General features: G+C 35.7%; 2 protein-coding genes across 5 annotated transcripts in view; one reads left to right on the plus strand and one right to left on the minus strand.

Annotated features, from left to right (window-relative positions):
- LOC132130689 (poly [ADP-ribose] polymerase tankyrase-1-like) overlaps positions 1 to 3,876 on the plus strand; it is an 82,692-nt gene extending 78,816 nt beyond the window's left edge. For all 4 annotated transcript variants that reach the window (XM_059542477.1, XM_059542479.1, XM_059542480.1 and 1 more), the window contains 5 exons: positions 534 to 608; positions 1,398 to 1,503; positions 1,674 to 1,860; positions 3,514 to 3,670; positions 3,762 to 3,876. In XM_059542477.1, the coding sequence (XP_059398460.1) occupies positions 534 to 608; positions 1,398 to 1,503; positions 1,674 to 1,860; positions 3,514 to 3,670; positions 3,762 to 3,848 (612 nt within the window). In that variant the 3' untranslated portion in view covers positions 3,849 to 3,876. The remainder of the gene's footprint in view (positions 1 to 533; positions 609 to 1,397; positions 1,504 to 1,673; positions 1,861 to 3,513; positions 3,671 to 3,761) is intronic.
- A 3,083-nt stretch (positions 3,877 to 6,959) lies between these two features.
- On the minus strand, positions 6,960 to 14,826 carry LOC132130706 (dual specificity protein phosphatase 4-like). The gene is made up of 4 exons (XM_059542499.1): positions 14,320 to 14,826; positions 13,492 to 13,619; positions 12,760 to 12,979; positions 6,960 to 7,955 (listed from the first exon to the last, which is right to left on the minus strand). Exons 1-4 carry the CDS (start codon positions 14,693 to 14,695, stop codon positions 7,576 to 7,578), a joined length of 1,104 nt encoding a protein of 367 aa, XP_059398482.1. The 5' UTR covers positions 14,696 to 14,826; the 3' UTR covers positions 6,960 to 7,575.
- Between the last annotated feature and the right edge of the window lie 8,762 nt (positions 14,827 to 23,588).

A 23,588-nucleotide genomic window follows, 5' to 3' on the forward strand; every position in this document is an offset into this window, starting at 1 on the left:
TTTAAAAATAACTTGTTTATAGTATTATTTTATTTTAGTATGCAATAATTCTAATGTTATTTTTTGTTGTATTCATTTATTTTATTTCAGTGTGTAAGTTATAAATTATCTTCTTAACTTATCTGTAGTCTTATGTTATATAATTTATGTGAAATGTTCTAACTTGGTCTTGTTTAACTTGTATGTAGTAATTTTATTTCCTAATAGTGTGTAATAAGTTATAATTTATTGTCTTACATAAATCATTTGTGATCTTATTTCATTTTACTTGAGTATGCACTGAAAAAATATTTGACCTAACTTGACCTAATTCTAACTTTCTTATTTTACTATCTTATTTAATTCTATTATATTTTAGTGTTTGTTATAATTTTTTTAGTAGTCTTATATAATTTATTTGTAGTCTTATTTTATTATTTTACTTATTTTTTTATTTAATTATTTTACTGTATGATAAAATTAAAATCCTATTGAAGGGCTGCATGTTCTTACATTTTTGGTAGTGTAATATGATTTTTGTTTTTGTTTTACAGCTGCAAAGTACGATCAGAGAGCACAGGGATGGTGGCAATGCTGGGGGTGTTTTCAGCAGATATAACATCCTGAAGGTGAGAATGAACTCATTTGATTTACATGAATACAGTATTAATTTTGGCAGGCATTTTTGATTTAGTCTTAGTCTTAGTTTTGAGACGAAAATGATTAATAGTCTTAGTCAAACATTCGAGTCTTTCATAGTTTTAGTCTAGTTTTAGTCGACAAAAAGTCATTGGATTTTTGTCAACTTTTACTCATTACTTTTAGTCAATAGTTTTAGCCAAACTGTTTTATATGTAGTAAAATAATCATTAATTCTTCTCTCTTTAAACCAAATCAATTTAGCTTATGAGAAATTTGAATAAAGGATTGAATTTGGAAAATTTTTGGGTGAACTATCCCTTTAACACAAGTAAATAAGGAGCAACTTATAAAACTATTATATATATATATATATATATATATATATATATATATATATATATATATATATATATATATATAAGAAGTTCACTTAATCCATAACTTACTGTATTTACATGAGATACTCTACACGATAAACATGTGGACTGTTGTGTGTGTATTTGAGCGCTGAGAACTATCCCGCCTTCACTAACTTTAAGTTAATCGACAACGAGGCCATTGTTTCAGATCGCTAGTTCGCATTTTATTAGCCTATCCATCCACTGCGGCTGCCATTCTGAGAATAGATATGCGAACGCCCCTTATCCGATCACAATCCAATGACAGGGACGCACATTTTCAAGGACAGTAGGATGCATTTTGAATGTCCGGTAGTCCTCAAATAACATTAATCCTGTATTGCGCTGATGTCAGAACTTCGTTCATTTTTGGTACAGATTCAAAAGGTGGTGAACAAGAAGCTGAGGGAGCGATACGCACACAGGCAGAAGGAAATCACAGACGAGAACCACAACCACCACAACGAGCGCATGCTCTTTCACGGTACTGTCACGAGATGAATGACCTGTCAGAAGTGCTATTTGGGAAAGTTTATGCTACAAAAGAACCTTTTTTCCTATTTCTCACTCAAAGGCTTCTTTGAAAGAAGGTAATTCCAGTTTTCCGCTGTTTTACCTAAGGATGATCGCTTTCCTTTTTCTCTTAATCTACAGGGTCACCGTTCATCAACGCCATCATTCATAAAGGGTTTGATGAGAGGCACGCTTACATAGGGGGGATGTTTGGAGCAGGGATTTACTTTGCAGAGAACTCCTCTAAAAGCAACCAGTATGTGTACGGTATCGGAGGAGGGACAGGCTGTCCCACGCATAAAGACCGCTCCTGTTACATCTGTCACAGGTACATACACATCTGTTTCTTCCTCTTGAAGAGAACTACAAGAGATCCTAGACTAGCTCTGATATGAGTGATGTTTTCCTGATGAATTAAATACTGGAGCACTTACCCTACATGACCAGCTGATGGTGCTGTGTATAATATAAACCAGTGCTTCTCAACTGGTTCAGATTTAGGAACCAGATGTAGCACTGGACATGAAGTTGACCCAAAACAGTAGAATATCAAAAGTCTAAAATGAAATGCCTTAAAATGAATGAAACTCATTCTTATTTATTAGAACTCTTAAATATTATTGCATAAATTACTAAAAAAAATTAGTCTGAAATTGTACATGGATCTTGTGTACTTTTATGTAATCAGTTATTGACACAAACATAAAACTGTACTTATGTTTTGATCCTGTACATTTTTTTTTATAAGTATTTGTATTTTATATATATATATATATATATATATATATATATATATATATATATATATATATATATATTATTACTGTTATTATAAATTAATATATTTGAATTTATACTGTGATTTATAAATATAAATTATATATTTTTTATTATTCAAATATAACTAGTTTTATTGCAAATACAGTTGTGTTCTGTAATTGTGAATAAGTTATACATTAATTTATAAATATAAAGGGGTGTGTGTGTGTGTGTATTTATATATATATATATATACATATATATATATATATATACATACATACATATACATATATATATATGTATATATATGTATATATATATATATATATGTATATATATATATATATATGTATATATATATGTATATATATATATATATGTATATATATATATATGTATATATATATATATATATGTATATATATATATATATATGTGTATATATAAATATATATATATATGTGTATATATATATATATGTGTATATATATATGTATATATACATATATATATATATATATATACATATATATATATATATATATATATGTGTATATATATATGTATATATACATATATATATATATATATATACATATATATATATATATACATATATATATATATACATGTATATATATATATTAGGGCTGTGCCGATCGTTAATGCGCATCTCGTCAGTAAAGCCTGTTCTCTAATCAGCGGTAAAATCCATCAGGTGCATGATTTTCACATAGAGCAGCTGTTACTACACAGAGCCGTTGTTAATTGAGAAGATGCGCAAATAAACGCTGAAAATGAACGTGGATTTGCGCATCTTCTCAGTTAACAACGGCTCTGTGTAGTAACAGCTGCTCTATGTGAAATCATGCACCTGATGGAATTTACCGCTGATTAGACAACCGGCTTTACTGACGAGATGCTCATAACGATCGGCCCAGCCCTATTATATATATATATATATATATATATATATATATATAGTGTGTGTTTTTTATTTGTATGTGTATTCTAAATATATATGAATTTAATATAGAAAAATATAAATTATATATAATACAAATACAATTAATAATTAAAATGTTTTATGTGTGTTTGTGTGTAAAGAGCCAAAAAAAGAATTAAATATAAATATAGTTTTTTATATTTTTAATTTTTTCAAAATTTCTTTCAAATATCATGTTATATTATTATTTATTGCAACTTGTGCTGTTTGCAGGCAGATGCTGTTTTGCCGGGTGACTCTGGGTAAATCCTTCTTGCAGTTCAGTGCCATGAAGATGGCCCACGCTCCTCCAGGACACCATTCCGTCATCGGCCGACCCAGTGTCAACGGGTTAGCCTACGCCGAATACGTCATCTACCGAGGCGAACAGGTGAGAGAGCTCAGATATTTAACAACTGCAAAAACAAAAATGTTTTCAGGTAGTAGATATTTGGTTCATTTCCAACTCTGTGGTTTTGCAGGCCTACCCAGAGTACCTCATCACATACCAGATCATCAAGCCAGACAGCACACCTCCATCACCAGCAGCTGCGGAGCAGAAGTCCTAGTCCACATGAAACGCTCAGACTGTTAACAGATGCCTCCTCACATGATAGGAATCACATCCGCTCACCCATAAACCTCTGCGCTGCCTCTTTAATTTGCAGTTAGGTTCCATTTATGTCACCTTGAGTGTTTACAAGAACGAGTTGCCTTGGCTGGCCGTGTCCTGGCCTTCCTTTTCAGGTCAAGGGTGAGGATATCGGCCATAATGCTGTTTCGGGGATAAACGGAAGGACTCGCCTGCTCCATGAAAGACAACAAGTGACCTCTTACCCATCATTCTATTCAATTTACCACTGTTCAAGCATTAACTTCCTTTCTTTGAATGGTTTTACTATTACTGTGATTAATTACCTTTCTGTTTTATTTTCATCCGTTTGATTCACAATAATGGAGCACGTCTCAAAGGGACCTGACATCTCAACACTCCTGCTTTCCATTATTGAAGTTCACTGAAGACCCTGAAAATCTCATTGATGTGGTTTTTCTTTTTCTTTATGCATTTAAAAAAAATAGCCTTAGAGGAGTTTTAAAGCAAAAAGATTGTTGATGCAGAGATCAGAACTATTTTAAAGACCTTTGACCACAAAATAGCAAAAATTGTATGCTTTTATTCCTTCTATTTGTTTTTTAACATATCTTTGCACGGGAATACTAGTCAGAAAGTCCCATTCCATTGCCATAGCCCAATCAGAAAATACATCTTTTAAAGAATTTGCACTTTTAAGCAGGTCTTAAGTTTTTCAGAATAATTTTAAAGACAGGTAAAAAAATTAAATGTCCAGTAATGTACAGGTTGTGTAATGGACAATGCCTTTGTATAGCTTTTAATGTTTACCAATGCAGAGTGGTTTTTATTAGTACTGTAAAGGAAGTGGGAATTTTTGTTTTCAGATCTTTCCTTCTATATTTTCGGACGACCAAGTGACTTCGCTTTACTTTTGCCTCCAATATGTTTTAAATCACAACCACAAGAACTCCTCAGTCTTGTTCATTCCAGTCCTGTTTCTCTGACGTCAGAGAAACTCCTCTTTTACGAGGGTCTCCGTAACGCTTTTCCTGTTACACACTACTGATATCTGACTACTGACTCGCATTCATGCTACAGAATGAAATGAAGGATGTGGCTCTACCTCTGAAAGTCTCATGGTTTGGTTGCTTGGCTTAGGTGTAGTCCGTGGTTCTGTACTTGTGTACTGGAGGTCATCTGCCTTACTCCAGGATTCTGTGTGTTCAAACCAGAGAGAAAGAGAGCAGACCTTTCTTCTTCTCTTAGTAGTATGACCACAGACATGTCCGTCCACTGCTCCCACCAAGCCAAAATTTAGGACACCAACTCCTGAACTATTTCTCAATTCTTTGAGCTGTATTTTTACTTTATTTCCATGTTCCTGTGAACTTTAATCAGAAAAGGCTTATCTACCATAAGCCATCTTCGGACTAATCAAACACTCCTCAATCATGTAAAAATGTCTTAATAAAGTACATGTCATAAATACTGCCTGCTGTCTTTTCTCACACGTGTGTGTGTGTGTGTGATATGCTTAATATAAGTATACTTATATTATAAGGTCTGCTGGCCTTAATTGCTATAAAATTATATCGCCGCTGTAATAATAATAAAAAATCCACGTACTTTACTGAACCCCTGTAAAGTACCTGGTCATAGATGCCTACAGTGGCGTTGGATTTAAAAAAATCATGAAAAACCTGGAAATAGCAGGTTTAAAAAAAAAAAAATTGTTCAATCCCCGAAGGCCTAAACGTTTCTCAGAGCGCCGCTTATTACTTTTAATTCACATTAGGATACATTAAACATCATTTAAAGGCTTCGTGACTGTTATGATATTATGTACTAAATATTTAACAAAAATGCTTTCATTTTAACGCAAGTAGTCCACAATGGTCCATAAGCCTCGACCATATTGTGTTCCTCGGTGCTATGCAACATTTCAGCCTCTAGTTCAGAATAATTGTAAAACATTTAATGAAAATATATGTGAATTAATTGCTTTCAGCGTATTGCAGTTTTGCTGCAGCGTATCACTGAGGGTTATGTGGATTCTGATCAAGGAATCCGTGATATTTCAGTGAACTTCTCGGGAAATGACTGGAAACTAGTCAGACTTGACGGTGACGTAAACTCAGAACACACACTAGGAGGCGCTGTAGCTCTTTAAAAAAAAATCTGTTCATAATCCTTCCTTCATTTATCCGATATAATATTATTTTCTCCTGCATAATTGCGCGCGCTATTCTTTTCTATCTTCTCTTTAATTCGTGTAAGAAATAATGAGATGGCTCATGTTATATTCATTTTACAAAATGATTGCAATATTACTTACAGGCCTACTGCTATTCAGCAAAATATGATTCATCATCTGTAGCATTTTTCGTCTTTACAATTAACCACTCCACACATTCATTAAAGAACATGGTTTATATTTAATGACAATCGTGAGATAAATAAAATGCACATATAATACTAAAAAACAGGGTAGAGTTAAAAAAAAATCGTAACCCTCTGTATGATATTGCCATTATTCGTCAGACAATAACATTTCACAAGTACAGTAAAAAGTATTGCATTCATCTTAGTGTTTGACAGACAAACATACCACTTAATATGCCAAAAAAAGAGTGGGAAACGCTGCCCGGTTACAACTTCAATTCCGGTGAGGTGCAAAACAAAACTCAAATCAATTGTGCATCACTTACAGTGCTATAAAAGGTGCCCACAATCTCATAAAAAAGAAGCAGGTCCCCACACACATAAACAACCCAGCTGCTACAGGGACTCTTCAAGGCATGTTTCCCTCACAGAGCTTTTCAAAGGGGAATATTAAAAAACAAATCGACTCATAGGAAAGTGGCTTCCCAATCGTCCCATTCCTAACTTCCAGTGTAAAAAGTGTTCAGTGTACAACCCAGATTTATCCTACTCTATTTGTTAAATAGTCTATTAATGAGAACATTCCGTGCGGAAGTCATTGTTGGTAAGGCATACAGCAGAAATCAATCATAAAGATCTCCTCAGTAGAAACTACCAAATAAAACCAAATGCTTCAGATAAATTTCACACACACTATATACACATGTATATATAAATAAAGACCATACAGTGCTTTGGTGGTGACTGGAAGGAAGGGGAATCAAGTTATTGCTCTGATCTGTGACAGGAACGGATCTGTATTGCAGAGTGAAATGTGTGAATGTCTTGTTCGCGATCAGTCTGACACAACGGTGACGTGAGCGTCTTGTGAAAGTGTCTGTGTACCTTCTTTGTACAAGGCACTGACAGATGCAAAACCAACTTGATGAAAGACACTTCCTTCCAAAGGTCAAGCCACAATCATCTCTATCAAAAGAATTCAGGAAGGCCAGCGAGAGGAAGTGATAAATGGGAAGTTCAGACGCAGTGTGAAGAACTTGTCAGGGTCGAAGGACCTCCTGTTCTTCATTCCCACCAGCCCCGCCGGCCAGTCACGAAGTCTTTGGAAGTGAAGCACAGGAAATGAAGGAGATGAACTGTCCCCACAGGATATTATGATTTATTCTTCTGATAATAATGTGCGGTGGAGACTGCAGGGTGAGTTAGATGAGGACGGGTCACCAGTGAAGTCATAAAAAATGGGGTGCAGCTCAGCTAGAATGACCACATGATTGTGAAGAACGTCTGAAAAATTCACCCTTTCTGGTGTTTGTGAGCAATTTTTTCAGTCTTGCGCTGTATCAGCAGCTTGGTGAAGTTGTGATGGGACTCTGAAGGTAGGTGAGGCTGCTGGACTGGCTGTGCATCACTACTGACACGGGGAAGCTGAAGATGAAGGGCGATGTGGGGGTGGAGGAAGACTTGGGGCCGAGAGTGGCAGAAGGGCTGGCGGCCTCTACAGAACAGGAAGTGGCCAGCACCTGAGATTCGAACTGTAGCAGCTGACCCATGAAGCTGAAGTTGGGGGAGATGATACTGCGCCGCTGTTTAACAAACTCGAAGGCCTCTTCCAGACGCACACGCTTCTTCTTCATCAGGTACGCCAGGCAGATAGTGGCCGACCGTGAGATGCCAGCCTGACAATGCACCAGAACACGACCGTTGGAATCCTTGACGGAGTCTGAGGAAAGAGCAGAGAGTTAAGCACCGATGAAGCTCAGACATGAGTCATCCTACTGCATTTACTGTGAAGCTGACGCCTGCAACATTTTGATGCCGGTTCAGAAGTCACATTTTAATATGCAATAAATAATAATAATATTATATATATATATATATACATATATATTCAATATATATATATATATATTCAATATATATATATATATATATATATATATATATATATATATATATTGAATCAAGTGAGACATTTTTTTCATTCTAGTCATGGCATAGGTTATGTTTGGTTTTGCATACAGCTTGCGAAGGGAATTCAGTACAAAACATCTTTTTTGCTATTGTTTATCATCTCATTCTATTTAAAATATTGTTTTGGCATTTGCATTTGTAAACTAGACTGAAAACTAGACTGAAAGTATATAAGCTGACCAAAGTGTTAATGAAACTATTATCTTACAGAGAAAATACTTCTCATTTGTTCTCATTTTTTATTGACCTTGGATTTAATTATCTGCATTGCCTCACTAGTGTCACAAGAAGCCCATCCAATCAAACAAGAGGCTGACTGATCGACATATAAAACAACCAATCGTAGTTTAATATAAATCTATATATTTTTTAACAAGATACAAATTAAATGTATGGACTTAATACAAAAAAAGTAATAATAAAAAAAACATTTTCAAGACTATAACATCCCTGTTGCCAGTTTAACAGTTTGCTATATACAATGAGCTGATACGTATTATTCAAAACGACCGAAATAATAAGGACAATGCATTCATAGAAATACTCACAGAAATGGAAATTACACATTCACCCAAAGCTGGTATCCACAGTTGGACAACAAACACTCACCACCCAAGAAACATGGTCTGGGGTGGATTTCACACTACTGTACACACAGGCACCTGCTGCCATTTTTAACGAGCTGCTAATTAACAAAAGCGTGGCATGTCCACGGTACCAGTGTTGGGGAGTAACTAGTTACATGTAACGGCGTTACGTAATTTAATTACAAAATAAATGTAACAGTAATCAGTTACAGTTACTAAGAAAAAATGAGTAATTAAATTACAGTTACTTATGAAAATTGTAACGATTACAAAGAGGATTACATTTGAATATTTACACACATCCACATACAGCTTATTTCTTTCCCAAAAAGACATATGGCCCATAATCTCCGAGACGCGGAAAACACATTCGTAGAATCCAGTCATAAAAATGGAATTCAGCCTATAACGCGGACGCAATATGCCACATTTTGGACGAATAAATCAAAAGTAGGTCAGTACACTTGAATCAAAACCCGATATGGACTGATGTCTGTGAATATTAAGCCGCAAAAAGACTATATGAATATGAATCCTGCACGTTCTGCGTGTCTGTGGAAATCAGGCGCTGACTGGACATCGGGAGAACCGGGACTATTCCCGGTGGCCTGGCAGACGATTTGGCCTTCTACTTTAATATTGTTATTGTATAATTGCAGGCCGAATATACTAAAGCGATTATTTCCGAATCCGCCATTCGATAATTAAATCTCTAATAAATCATGGATCGGTTAGTCGTGACTGGCAATGGTTGTTGGGCTCGCGCGCTCTCCGCGCCTCCGCCGAACGGTTTGGATCAGACTCCGAGTAATCAATGCGAGAGAGAGAGACCGGAGTGAATTGTGTAAGCGCACAGCTGGAGCAGAGAAGCGACACTTCTGTTCAGGGTTTCAGGAGCAGGTCAGTTTCATCTGTAAATAGGCTAATGTAGTTTTGTCTTTGTTTACTTAGTCAAACAGCAGCAGCACATTGCTCGCAATCACTCAAAATACTGTATAAACGACGTCATTATTATCTATTGTAATGTTACAGTAGTAAGTTAGCAGACAAATCATCATATTTTATCATAGGTTTAGGGGGAGCTAGTGCATACAAAAACACAACGAAAATTAATGTAGCCTATGGTATGGCACTAACCGTGGTTTAACTATGGAATTTGTAGTAAAAAATAAATACAAGTGGTAATTCATTTGCCAAAAAAAACAAGATTGCACTTACAAAACATGGTAAAAGTCAAATAAAAATCTTCAGTATTAAAGTCATGAGAGAGATGGGTGGATAATGGAAGTGAAGGTGCAGTTCAGGAGAGAACTCTTAATTACGTTGCATGTCCCCAACCTAAGGATTCAAATCTTTTTCATGTCAGGTCCAAAAAAAAATAGGGTTGTCCATGTTTCAGAATGGGTTGTGGGTGTATGAGTGTGAGATTTCCCAGCCTATTTTTTTTCCCAGTCCGCCCCTCATGGAAATTAATCTCTAGAACAGTCACTTCATGAGCATTTTTTACTTATTTTGAGAAACTATCATCATATCATATACAAAGAGACAGCAGTGTTTCAAAAAGACATCAATGTTTCAGGAGTTTAGTACACAAAATAGGACACATGCTTATTAGATAACCGTATTTGAGTTGATGTATATGCTTTTATTTTTTTATTAACTATTTTTCCCCAAACCATTGTTAGATGCAGTTAGATGCCTGTAGTTATGCAAAGATTTGGTTTCAAAAACAGTATCTATAAACTATTTCTTTTGATTTTAAATCTGCTTTGAACTTCAGATCAACCTCTAAGTAAAAGGCAGTACTAAAGTCTGATTGTGTGGTGGTTGTGTTCAAATGTGATCATCTTAATTCAGGTGATGAAGGATGGTGAAAGTCTGACAGTATTGAGCACTACTTTAAGGTTAACCCTCTGGAGTCTAAGGGTATTTTTGGGGCCTGGAGAAGTTTTGTCATGCCCTGACATTTGTGCTTTTTTCAGTTTCTTATAAATATCTAAATGGGTAAAGTCTAATCTCACTGTAATCAGCACAAACTGGGCTGTAATAATATGTGAAATGCATGTATGTACATGATTGTGTTTTTGAGAAAAAAAATATTATGCGTGGTTAGTGAAAAACTAAAAATGTTAAAACGCTTGAATAAGGCAAAAAAACACATAAAGAACAATGGTTCCCGGGATTTTTGAGAACTGGAGCTTGTAGCCTAGAATTTTTCTTTCTAAATGATGTGAAAATCATCTTGTTTACTCACTCACAGAAAACAATATATTGATTTAAATTTTCTAAGACACTTTTTGTTGGTAAAAGTCATATGCGAGTAGGCGCCAACTACCATGAATATCATTGTGATTTACACCTGAGAAGACAAAGGCCTGCATAATGAACTGCATAATGAGCCATTCAGTCATCTGTGCCACTGTGAGTGAGGAGTTACAAGAGAGAATGTGAGAACAAAATAAATCTATATCATTTTATGTTTGTAGTTTATTAAGAATATATTTAATTATCCCACAACATAATTTAATATCCACTTGGGGGAGCAGTTAAACAGTTTATTAGAAACAATCAAAGCTGACTTTCAAACTAATTGTTTGGCATGCTTACTCCAGTCACACAATCCTTCAGAAATCCTTTTAACAATCTTATTTTCTACAAAAAAAAAACATTTGTTGTTATTATTATCATCATTATTATTAATGTTGAAAAGAGCTGAGAATATTTTTCTGGGTTTTTAGGGGGAATAAATAAATTTTTTAGGGGGAAAAAAAGAAAAGCATTGTTTTTACATTTGTTACAGTTATCTATTTGTTACATTTATATTATTTACATCAAGCTTTTGAAGGGTATAGTGTTGTATATTGTTATTGAAACTTCATAATGTTTCACTTGATTATACATTTAGTCAGGAATTATAGTTTGGAAAAAGTCTAACTAGTAAAATGTTTACACGTTATGTAAAACCTGCATGGTGTAAAATGGTTGAAGATGATTAACAGTTGCAAACTAACATTCATTAGAAATTTATAAAAGTAATCAAAATGTACTCAAAAGTAATTAGTTACATTACTTTATTAAAGTAATTAAAAAAGTTACACTGCTATTACATTTTAAATAGGGTAACTTGTAATCTGTAACCTATTACATTTCCAAAGTAACCTTCCCAACACTGCACGGTACATAGGGTGAGTAGGCACGTATATCCAAACATTACTCAGATTAATTTTTCCTGTGCATTTTACTGTCTACATATACACCTTTGCACAGCCATACGCACCAGATCTGAGGTAAATCCAGTTTCAAGACACTCCTGAATGGAGGATGAGTCAGACTCTGGTCCCTAAGCTGTGCACTCTGCCGCATACATACAAGCACATGCACACACACACACAAACACACACCTAGAATGGTGTGATTAAACGCTTTGAGCCTACTTGGGGGCCTTGCTTTAGTGCAGAGGATGCTGAGCTGATATTCGATATACCGGATTCCCTCCCCACCCCATATACCCCGCCTGCCCCCCTCGCTCAGTCACGGAAACCCTTTTATGAGGAAGACCCACCCATACCACAGCATTCATCCTGTATTTTGCACCTATGACACACAGACTTCAATTTTCATCATCTCATTTATCAAATAACTCGTCAAATGCCAAAACACATTCAAACATATTCTTCAAGCTACATGCATAGATGACCAAGATGAGCTATTGAAATGGATGACAGACTAAAAAGGAGGGTGTATTTGGTGAAAAAGCTCTGCAATGCAGATCATCGTTTTAATTGCTGATGAATTGCACATCATTTGCAGTTGAAAGGAGCCATAACAACAAAGAATTATTTATGCCTTTATGGGTACACCTACCCTAACCATCCAAACCCCAATTTACAAAATCAAACAAATCTATATATAATTAAAAATATATTTATTATATATAATATTATTGAATAATAAAAATGACCATACCTATAAATTCAATGGCTTCGATGAACCAAGAGCTGATGTCCTCCTTATGGTTGTCTTCCACTGGGATAGACTTATACTGGTAATACCCTTCAAAATGGTTTGGACAATTTGAAGATACATTCAACAGAGCAGAAATGCCCATACGATCCAGCATGTCCTTTTTAGATGCATGGAGGGCACTGCCAAGAAACAAAAAGGGGAGGATTTCCACAGGACCACCCTGTAATAAAAAGAGTGACAAAAAAGTTAAATAATGAATATTAAATAAATGTAAATAATAATAATAATAATTGTATTTAATAATTAAAATATAAATTGTTTTATTAATTTGTCATTATATTCATGAAATCACAGGTCTCTATCAATAAATTAACAAAAGCATTGCAGCAGATTACAGCATCAAACCACTTACACCTCTGTTTGCTACAAAAACGTCCAGTTTATTTATTCTGGAAATGCATATTGATTTGGCCCACTGTTATGTCATTGGTGGCCTGCTTAACAAGCTGTAGAGACAGGAAGTGATTGATTTGGGGATCAAAACTGAAGCATACTGGAGTGTTTGACACAATACACCCCCTATCAGAGAGGAAGACCGGACGAACGCACTCTAAAGCACTGCTATATCAGCCGGAAAGAGCAGCGGATGACAGCAGTCAACAGGACGTTTAATGTTACACAATGCTGTCCATTAACTGACCTAAAAGTATCCACTGCTGCTAATGTAGTTACCTGGTCATGCTGTGGAGTTCCGCAGGAGGTGCAGCTGCTCTCCACACTGGACTGAGGGCTGGACACTGCCAGTGTTTTGGTTTTCAAACAGTAATCGGGATACTGTGTGGAAAATCTGTCGTAGCCTCCTACAAAATGAAAAAAAAAAAAAAAAAAAAAAAATTATATATATATATATATATAGAAATTCAATACATTTGCTCAAATTGTATCCTGCATAAAGAAAGCTGGTTGGCTGTTTACAATGGGTTTTAGAACCAGCATAAACCATCTATTTACAATGAATTTAATTTCCCTGAATTTATACGTGAATGGAATGATTTCACTGTTTTATTGTGGTAACACTCTTTTCAGGCAAGCCATACATTTATGACATTTTGAATACATTTACCACAATGTACAGGCCTACTAAAGAATAAAATGAATGATTCTCTAAAGAAATGTGAAGCATATTAAATTGTTGGTCTATAAAATAACTCAAAAATTGAAACATGAAAATTACTGTCATGATCTAGGTTTCTTCAGAGCATTGTGGCTATTTTCATATTGGTTAGCTCGTGGTGGTCAAGCTGGAACATGTTAACTGGTCACGCAGCGAATAACCAGCCTGGACAAGCTTAGACCAGTCAGAGTGTTCCAAAAAACAGCAACTATATTAAACTGGACTGTCCAGCAATGAAAAATCTATGTTACCTTATCTCAGAGCTGACCACAATGAAAACAGATGTTTTCTCAGAACATGACAGCATTATTTCAGATGGTAGGCTACAGTTGCGTTAAGAAATACAGAAGCAAATTAGATTTCTGTGTAGCGTAGATTTGAATTACCTTTCAGCAGATAGACTTCTGTCCTAAACGTGTCCCTACACAAAGCGTTATGCACCAGGGTGATCGTGCTGTCGTCTTTCATGGTGTTTGTATCAGAGGTCCGCTCATCGTACAAGATCACGGCGGAGTACAGCCCTGATTTCAGACGGACTCTCGCTTCATCATCACCGGACAGAATCTGGTCCAGACTCACGGAGCCTTTCGCTCGCCTCCGAACTATCGTGTTACATCGAATATTTACAGCACCGCGGAGGTGACCGGCGCTGAACGCCAGAAACGACCTGCAGTCCAAAAGCAGACATTTCGCACTGTCGTCCTTCATCAACCTCTTCAAAACGCTGCAATCCATTTCACAAAGTTCGTCCATTGTGACCATTTTCCTCCTCCGACGGGGACAGGTCACGGTCAAATGGTGGTTTAATAAAAATAATACGTCAAATCCAGAGTTGCCAGTGCGCAGTGAAATGTTGTGTTACCCTCCTGAGAGCTTTACTACCACGGGCACTTCTTTCCGTTTTATGAATGGGCTTCAGACGCGCGCTCCATAAAAGGATCTCGACGTCACAATGGAGATGACGTCTGCTACGAGCTCCATTCATAAGCTCTCTTCATTCATAACAGTCAGAATTGAGCCATTAGATATTTCTTTGGAGATGACGAAACATTTTGCTGAAATGAAATTTAAATAATAATATTATCTAAGGTAAACAACATATGGAGGATTAGAAGATACACCTACGGCTAGGCGAAGTTCAAATAAAGCCTTTGTATAGGCTAATCAACACGAAACCACAGAGTATAGTTTATTAATAGGCCTATAAGACCATTTTGCAGTCAGTTATGTACACTGAAGTATTCGTTTGTTTTATTGTTTAATTAATGCTTAACATCTAGCGTGGGTACCCGGTGCTTTGTGCCTACTGTAAATACGGTTCACATACTTTGGATGAATAATGTAGGATAGATTATGTTTAATGGATTTTACACACATTGTGTGGTTTCCATTGTACCACCAGATGCTAAGTACGCTTTACAGTAACAAATAATCTGTAAGACTTTAAGTAGCCTATATATATATATATATATATATATATATATATATTACAAGCATGTTCTGACAGGAAAGAGGAAACAGGAAAGATAGGCCTCAAAATGCTGAGCGTCTTCTGGGTTTACATATTTCACCTAAATTTTACATATATTATCTGTTAAATTAAATAAAAACACAACATTCAATATGATTTTAGCTGAGAGAAAATGGTGTCTTCATGGCACTTGTATTAGTTATACTAAAGTGTGTTGAAGGAATTGAAAGAATGGCTTTGCATTTTAAAACTTTCATTTTGCATTTTGGTTCCTCCGGATCTTGAATGTAAAATATTTGCATGATTTAACACATGCTCGTTCATGAGACTCCTGTATTTGCATAGTGCTTTGCCATCATTGCTTCAGTTAAGAGCAGATAGAAAGGTTCTCTATCCAGTAGATGTGTTAACATTATCAAATGTAACACACAAGGCTTTGCATTCATTTGTGATTAAAAAACAAATCATTTACATCGTCTGAAGTGGAGTGTTAGAGAATTGTTACTGCTATGTGAGTCTGATTATTAATGCACCAAAATGTTTTCTTGATTGTGTCTGTTGCATCAATCCTATATTTTTCAAATGTCTGTTTACTCCTCTTTACAGAGAATAATATAGATTTCCAAATTAAATGATATGTTGAACGCATCCAGACCAAGATTTTTAAACAGTGGTCCTGAAAATGCAATTAAAAAGTTTAATAAAAATAAACAAATATTTTATTCATTATTAATTATTTATCATATGTATTTATAACAGTAAAGAAGAGTATATACTGAATTTGATTTGACATTGTTTCATTTTACTACAAATAATTCAGATAGAAAAATAGAATTAAAAAAAGGGTTAGTTCACCCCAAAAATTTACATTTTGTAATCATTGACATTTTACTCCCCCTCAAGTTGTTCCAACCCTGTATGAGTTTGTTTCTTCTGTTGAATACAAAAGAAGATGTTCTGAAGAATGTTGGCACCCAAACAGCTGACGGTAGCCATTGACTTCCATATGGAGAAAAACACTACCAGCAACTATTTAATTGCCATCATTCTTCAAAATAATATTTTTTTGTGTGTGTTCAACAGAAGAAAGAAAGACAGACAGGTTGGTACATTCTAAATCTGTATCGCTGTATCAGGTTTCCATTTTCAGTTAAACTCCTTAAATATTTTCCAGATTATATTTTGCAAATATTTATAATTTATTTATCATAGTATAAATGGGTCTTTATAAATGAATATTAGTGAAGTGGTCTGTGACGTCAAAAAGTTTGAAAACCACTGCTCTAGACAAAGTATAGGCTTATATGAGATCTGTATGTCTCAGAGTAGAAAGAAAGTGGTTGGTGACAATTCCTGGAGTAGCCATGTGGTCTGTTGCCATGGCAGCTCAGTGCACGTGTGCAGTGCTCTGCGCTCTCAAGTGGGCTCTGGGTAAATCATAGCTGTCATAGCAACCGAGCGATGGCACATGTAGAAACTGCAAAAGGATGATGTGGTGACTCTGTACACTGACCCGAATGCTCGCCGTCAAACTGGCCTCTGTGATGTGTGTTTATGTGTGAGGTCTGATAGCGGGTTGGGAGTGAGGCTGATTTCATGCATGTTTATACAGTAAGGAGAATATGACGTTATATTCTGGGTATTATAGTGATGCTTTGTCACATGTTGTACCATCCGTACTTGTCTGACAAACAGGAAGCAGTTTAGTCTTGGGATATGGAACATGAGTCACAGGATTCAACATGGTCAATCTTATTATACTGGTCCCACCCAAGAGTCATGTGCTCTTTTCCTCCAAATCATTCAATAAACTTACATACCCTTACATCAACCCATTTAGCCATTTCCTGTGTGTACAACAGGAAGATGCTCCCTTGAGAAAGCCTTGTCAGCTCAGAGATTGTCACTTATGACAGATTTGGGTTGTTTTTTTTTGTACCATATGAGTCAAGTGTAAAAACACAGTAAAATATGTAATCATTTAAAAAGGGTAGTTCACCTAAAACATAATTTACTCACACTTTTGTCATTACCAACCTGTATGACTTTCTGTTTCTGTGAAAATAAATGTCAGTGGGGTGCCAATAGTTTGTTTTAAAATACTTTCTTTTGTGTTTCATTGGAGAAATGAAGCTATATGGGCTAAGAACAGCTGAGTGAATGATTTTGAAGAATTGAATTTTTGTGTGAACCATCCCTTTAAAATTGTGTTGAAAAACAAATTGTTCTGTTCATGGTTTTCAAGGATGCAGACTATTCATGTCATCTTCCTAATTGGACAGGTTTAGAAATTTATATTAAAATACCAAACTTTGAAGTCAATAAAAATTGACATGGGAGATGGATTCTTTTGCCATTTAAAAATTAACAAGCCTATTTATTTTGCTATCCAACTATGCATGGTTTTATACATTTTTATTTTTGTAAAATAATAATGCTTCATAATGCTTCCAAGACTTCATAGTTGGGATTTTAGTTTTAATTGTCATAATTATTTTTAAGGACAGTATAACAACGACTTGATTCCAGCCAAATAAATGAAAGAAAAAAAATGCATTGTACTGTACATAAAAGTCCAGCATTTCTTTAACAAAATACCAACCCTGCTTATATTTGGTTAACACTTTTTGAACTAATATAATATATCCACACATACCTATATATACCTAGGAAAATCCCTAAATACCTATTTCAAGTTTATTCCCAACCCTGGCAACGTACGTATAGATACATACAGTTCAGTATAGTGATATATGACCATGGCAGTTGCATTTACTAACTGGAGGATTTGACAAGAGGAATAAGCACTACAGAGTAAAAGACTAGTTTGTTTGTTTATTTATTTATTTTTAATAATGTCATCAGTTTTAGTGGGAAAAATAACTGGGTAATTCATTGGAAAATTTTAAACCCAGCTATCCCTAAGTTTACTCTTCAGTTGTTCATTTTCTCTTCATTTACTTTCCCTTATGTCGTTCCACACCTTTATGACTTTCTTTTTTTCTGTGGAACAAAAGTAAGTTATTCATTTTTATTTTATTGGCTATACAATGAAAGTCGATGGGGTTTAAACGTTTGATTTGTTTTAAAATATATGCTTTTATGTTTCACAAGAGAAAGAAAGCAATACAGGTTTAGAACAGCAAAAAGCAGAGTAAATGATTTTTTTTCAATAAGTTATCCCTTTGAAGATATGCTGAAAGAATCTGATTTTGATATAATGTGATGTCTCCGACTCAGGACATGTTAAACTGTGGCTGTTCAAAAATAAAGAGTGAAGAACAAAGGCAGCTGGGCAAACTTGTGTTTGATGTGTTTCAGTGCCCTCATGACTGGGTGGAAATGCAAAGCCACAAGTAATGTGAGTTATGGACTGGGGTAGTGATACTGATGTTTACTCAATTAGTCACTGTGTTCAGAGGAAACAGCTCATCTTGTTCCCTATATGATAAATGCAAGTTTAGAAGGTCTGAGAAACATTTGCACTGAACAGTTTATTCATTATGAAAGCAATGAAGACAGACTCATCTTTGTCTATGTCAGACTTACTCTTTCAAAAAGATTTTAAAAGGCAGTGTGCACTATTAGCATCACCAGACTGAATGCCATTGACCAGTCAAACAAATGTATGTATGCCATTGGTTGAGCCAGTGTTGCTCTGTCAGGCTGGTCGGAATATTAGCTTTATTTATAACTGCCTTGCATATTAAGATGAAAAAGTACCAAAAATTATGCATAACAATTTTAAAATATTCCAATAGACAAAGCTTAAACAGTAGCTGCTTCTTTCTTTGTTGCATTGTTCAATATAACCACAGACATTTGTTTGATTTCCATAGCATGTTAAAACCAGCGGTCAGGCCTCCACACTGTGGCTTCCTCAGACTAACTCAGCTCTGACCAACAGCAGCATGGCTCACCGCCCTCTCATTAATCCTCTGTCATGTGACACTCACACCCGCACACAAGCGCGTGTCTGCATCTCCGGAAGCAACATCCGCCCCATCCACATTCAAAACTCCATCATTTTGCATAAGCAAAGCAGTAGCGTGTCACTTGGCAGGATGAAGTTTAGGACACGGGTGTTGACCTGACTGTACCGGCATAAGTCAGCCTTTTCCATCCTAACTCAATGTCAGATTGTATTTAAAATGATAGTACCTAAAAATGAAATTTTCTGTTTCAGCCCAGGTACATTGAAAAAATGTGTCTGTGGCAATAACAAATGGTGTTTTGGTGCTTTTTGCACATTTCCTGACTCTTACAAAGTGAAATATCCAGTGAGTGGTGCTAAAAACTGTGTTCAGTTTTACACTATACTGATGATTGTGAAACTGGCAATGTATTATTGTGTTGGTTGTTGTATGTATCATGGCAGTTGGGAACTGAATGTCTGGTGAGTGGCACTGAAATATTAATGCTCTGTTGTTGCTTTAAACTAACGTTTCACCTACCCTAAATGTTACCAGTTATGTTAACAAAAGAAATATAAGATATAATGAGATTTTCAGAAGCAAACATTTCTATTTTAAATTGCTTTTACAAGTCTTTGTGCTCTTGTGACTTGTGTTTCATGGGGACTCGCAGTGCTGTACCAGGTGAGGCACCAAGCAAGTTTACTACGTCAGAAAAGCCAATAATTTGGAGCTTCTTATGTGATGCAAATTAGAAAATGCAATTCGTTTTTAAATCATGCACTACAGTAAAGTTATTTTTAGTGTTATGTTTTTTGTTGGGAACAAAAAATGAATACTTTTTTTTCAGTGATTAAACTGCTCTTGACCACTGCGGTCCCCATTCACTTTCATTGTACAGAAAAGAACAGCTTTGATATGCCTAAATGTCTCCTTTTGTGTTCCACAGCAACACAAGGGTGAGTAAATAACAGACTTTTCATTTTCAGATGAACCATCTCTTTTAGACAGTGTGGGGATCCCCTCTTCCTATCAAACAGCCAAGAGATTTTTCTAAGAGAACACACAAACAGTTCAGTTGCTAAGGGAACAAGGTTCCCTGGTTGTATTGTATCCTATAGTATTTCAATAGTGCTGCATTAAATATTTTATATCAGCATAATCCTCTTTAGCCCCACATGCTTCTAAAATGACTCGATGCTGGAAAGCGCCGGTCAAAGTCTTCCCTTGTAGTCGCCACACAAGTGTCATATACTGCAAGTTGTGTTATGATTTGAGAATGTAAGAGTACAATGAAGTATTTTTGTTGCTTTTTATTTGTATGTTTGTTGCTTTTCAGACATCAGTGTCATCATTCTTCATGCCTTTTGTGTGCTGTTCGTGTCACATGTCAGCGCTGAGTTATGAGGATTTTGTTGATGCAGAGGACAGAAGTAGGTCTCACATCTCCTGTGATCATCATCTTTGTAGATGACATCATCTCCACTCCCCTCCCTCTCCTGCCAGACACACAAGTCATGTGATCGGATGAGGGGATGATGCACCAGATTAGCAAACAGTCTTAGATTATGCAGCTTCCGGTGTTAAAATCAAATATCTCCTGTCCGGAGTCATTATTATAATTATTTCTGTGGGAGTAATCTTTCTTATTGGATTTATGCCCTCCGGAAAAAAATCCAGCCCGACTGAACCTGTTTTGTGGACATGTTAAAAGTTTGCCTCTGTCTGGTTACACAAGTCCTCATTAGCTTTAATCTGTTGTGTAAACCGATTAAAACATGCCAGCCCAACACAAACGAAATGACTAGGTCACCCCATTCATGAAGACAGCTGGAGAGATTATTAGGTCCAGACTCCATTTAACATTATTAATGTATACTACATTTACATTTATCCATTTAGCTGACGCTTTTATCCAAAGCGACTTACAATTGCTATATATGTCAGAGGTCGCACGCCTCTGGAGCAACTAGGGGTTAAGTGTCTTGCTCAGGGACACATTGGTGTCTCACAGTGGATTCGAACCCGGGTCTCTCATGTGTCTTATCCACTGCGCCAACACCACCCACCACCACGTATACTAATAATAAGTATGTGGGATGGCACAAATTTATAACAAATAAACAACAAGTTTAATTTAGGCTGCATTTTTAATTGTGTTACAATTCTTTTTCAGTCTCTATTTTGAAAACACTGTGTTTATTGAATTAGAATTTGTATTATATTGTAAGGAAATACAAATCATAAATCAGGGTTTAAACTGTATTTACTGTACAGTATGTCTGAAACTTTGATAAGGTTGAAACAACTGCAGGGCCTTAAGGGAGATTTTTTTAGCATCTCCTTTCACTAAACAATTGAAAAAGGCCAAATTTTGTACCCTATTTGTAAAAGTTAGAATCATAGTAACACTTAATTTCTTTCAAATCAGCCATTTCATGTCAAACTAAAATGATTGTGTGCTGTCAAAGCAGACTTCCTGTTGCAGAGGATTTGTTTGAGACATTTTGCATCTTGACCTCATTTTTCCCTGCTGCCGAGTAACAGCAGTAGTAGCCCTGATAGCTTTCCATTTGCTAAGCGTCTCCTATCTCATTTCGCTTGGGTGCATAAGCGGGTGAGCTTTACCTGCTACTTTGCAACACAGCATCACTTCAAGCTGCTTTGAAATGTGGTTTGCGAAGGTAGAACTAACAATTTCTATTTACAGCATTCATCTGAATATGTAACTTTTGGCAGCATGTAACGGCCAACCTTACTATTTTTGAAATGCACAAAACTGTAATGAATTACTTTATAATATGATAGATGGTATAAATGCTATTTAAAATACACAATTTACAAGCTGTACAAGATGCCAAGTACTTTACAATATCGATTGGTAAGAATGTTGTTACTCTATTCTGTATCAGTAGTTGGCTGTGTTTACTGTGTGCCACTCATTCATTCCTAAAATCTCTCTGCCACCCCAGTACTTGTGTTCTGTAGCCAGGCCCACTGCATTATTGAGCAGCAGTGGGATTGTGACTTACATAAGACTTTAAGGAGATATTTATCCTTTCAGTAAATCAGCCGCTTTCATCAAAACATTGCTTGAATATGCAGGTCATGGAGACATTGCCGCATGAATGTACTTTAATATGAATGGGCATGGCAATATCAGTGCCGATACATGAACGGATCTGACGAGTCCTGCTGCTTGTGAGCATGTTTCCAGTTTACTCTTCACGAGTTTTACGATATAGGTCAGAGCAGCTGGGTCACAGCTGGACAGGGTAATAGAAAACGATCAGGAAAGAATAGACAAAAACCAACGTGCGTTTTGGGCGAGTATTAGAATGAAGCGGTTATGACAGACAGTATCAGGTGGCAGAAAAAGGTGTCCCTTCATTTCCTGTTCAAGCTCCCCTTGGCTCAGGAGTAGGTGACAAATGCCAGACACAGGAAGCCTTCCCTCTCTGTGTGAGAAGAGGAAGCAGACATAAGAGATCGGAGCTCTGGCATCTATTCAGATCCTTACTTCACTTCACCTCTCTCATTCAATGCAAATATCTGTCTTGTTTTACATACTTAAATCAAGATTCCCCCGACCCATTTTAAGAATGATCCTTTGGAAATAAACAATTTATCTTGAATTAAATTTATGTGTTTTGATACTTTTTACAGTTATTTTATTTACTTGCTTTGGAGCTATTTTCACAAGTACGGTGTACAAAAATCCAACCTGATCACTTTTGTAACACCACTAGTCATTCTTTCAAAAAATGATCTCATGCTTTTATTACAATTATTACACATATTTTAATCCAAATAATCATTGTTTCAAAACATAAGAACATTCGATTTAATCACCGAAACACAACACTGTGATCTTCTTTCAATTTAGTACTTTTTACAATCCATTCATTCAAGACAAAACAATGCAAGATATTTCTGAAATTATTACAGTAATATAGGCAATAATTGTCATGTTAGAAAATACTTACATTGCTTACTAACTTGCATAACTCACATAAAATCCATAATAGTTGTAAAAGTATTTATCTAGTGTGTTATCAAAAGGTGTAATGAAGGTATGATTATAAAGTTTTGTGCTAGAACAGAGTTTACTGTCAATGCAGTGAATGTCCTTACTGTGCAATACACACACACACACACACCCACACACACACCCACACACACACACACACACACACACACACACACACACAGGTATTCCTATCTTTATAGGTGACATTCCATAGGAGTATTGGGTTTTACAGTATGCTGT

Source organism: Carassius carassius, chromosome 47 (genome assembly GCF_963082965.1).
Source record: "Carassius carassius chromosome 47, fCarCar2.1, whole genome shotgun sequence".
In the NCBI taxonomy this organism is placed as follows: Eukaryota; Metazoa; Chordata; class Actinopteri; order Cypriniformes; family Cyprinidae; genus Carassius; species Carassius carassius.

Coding starts and splice junctions, on each gene's coding strand:
- LOC132130706 (XM_059542499.1), bottom strand. CDS start 14,695: ATGGTCACAATGGACGAACTTTGTGAAATGGATTGCAGCGTTTTGAAG. Junction 13,620..14,319: donor AGAAGTCTATCTGCTGAAAG/GTAATTCAAATC, acceptor TTCATTTTGTAG/GAGGCTACGACAGATTTTCC. Junction 7,956..12,759: donor CGAAGCCATTGAATTTATAG/GTATGGTCATTT, acceptor CTCTTTCCTCAG/ACTCCGTCAAGGATTCCAAC.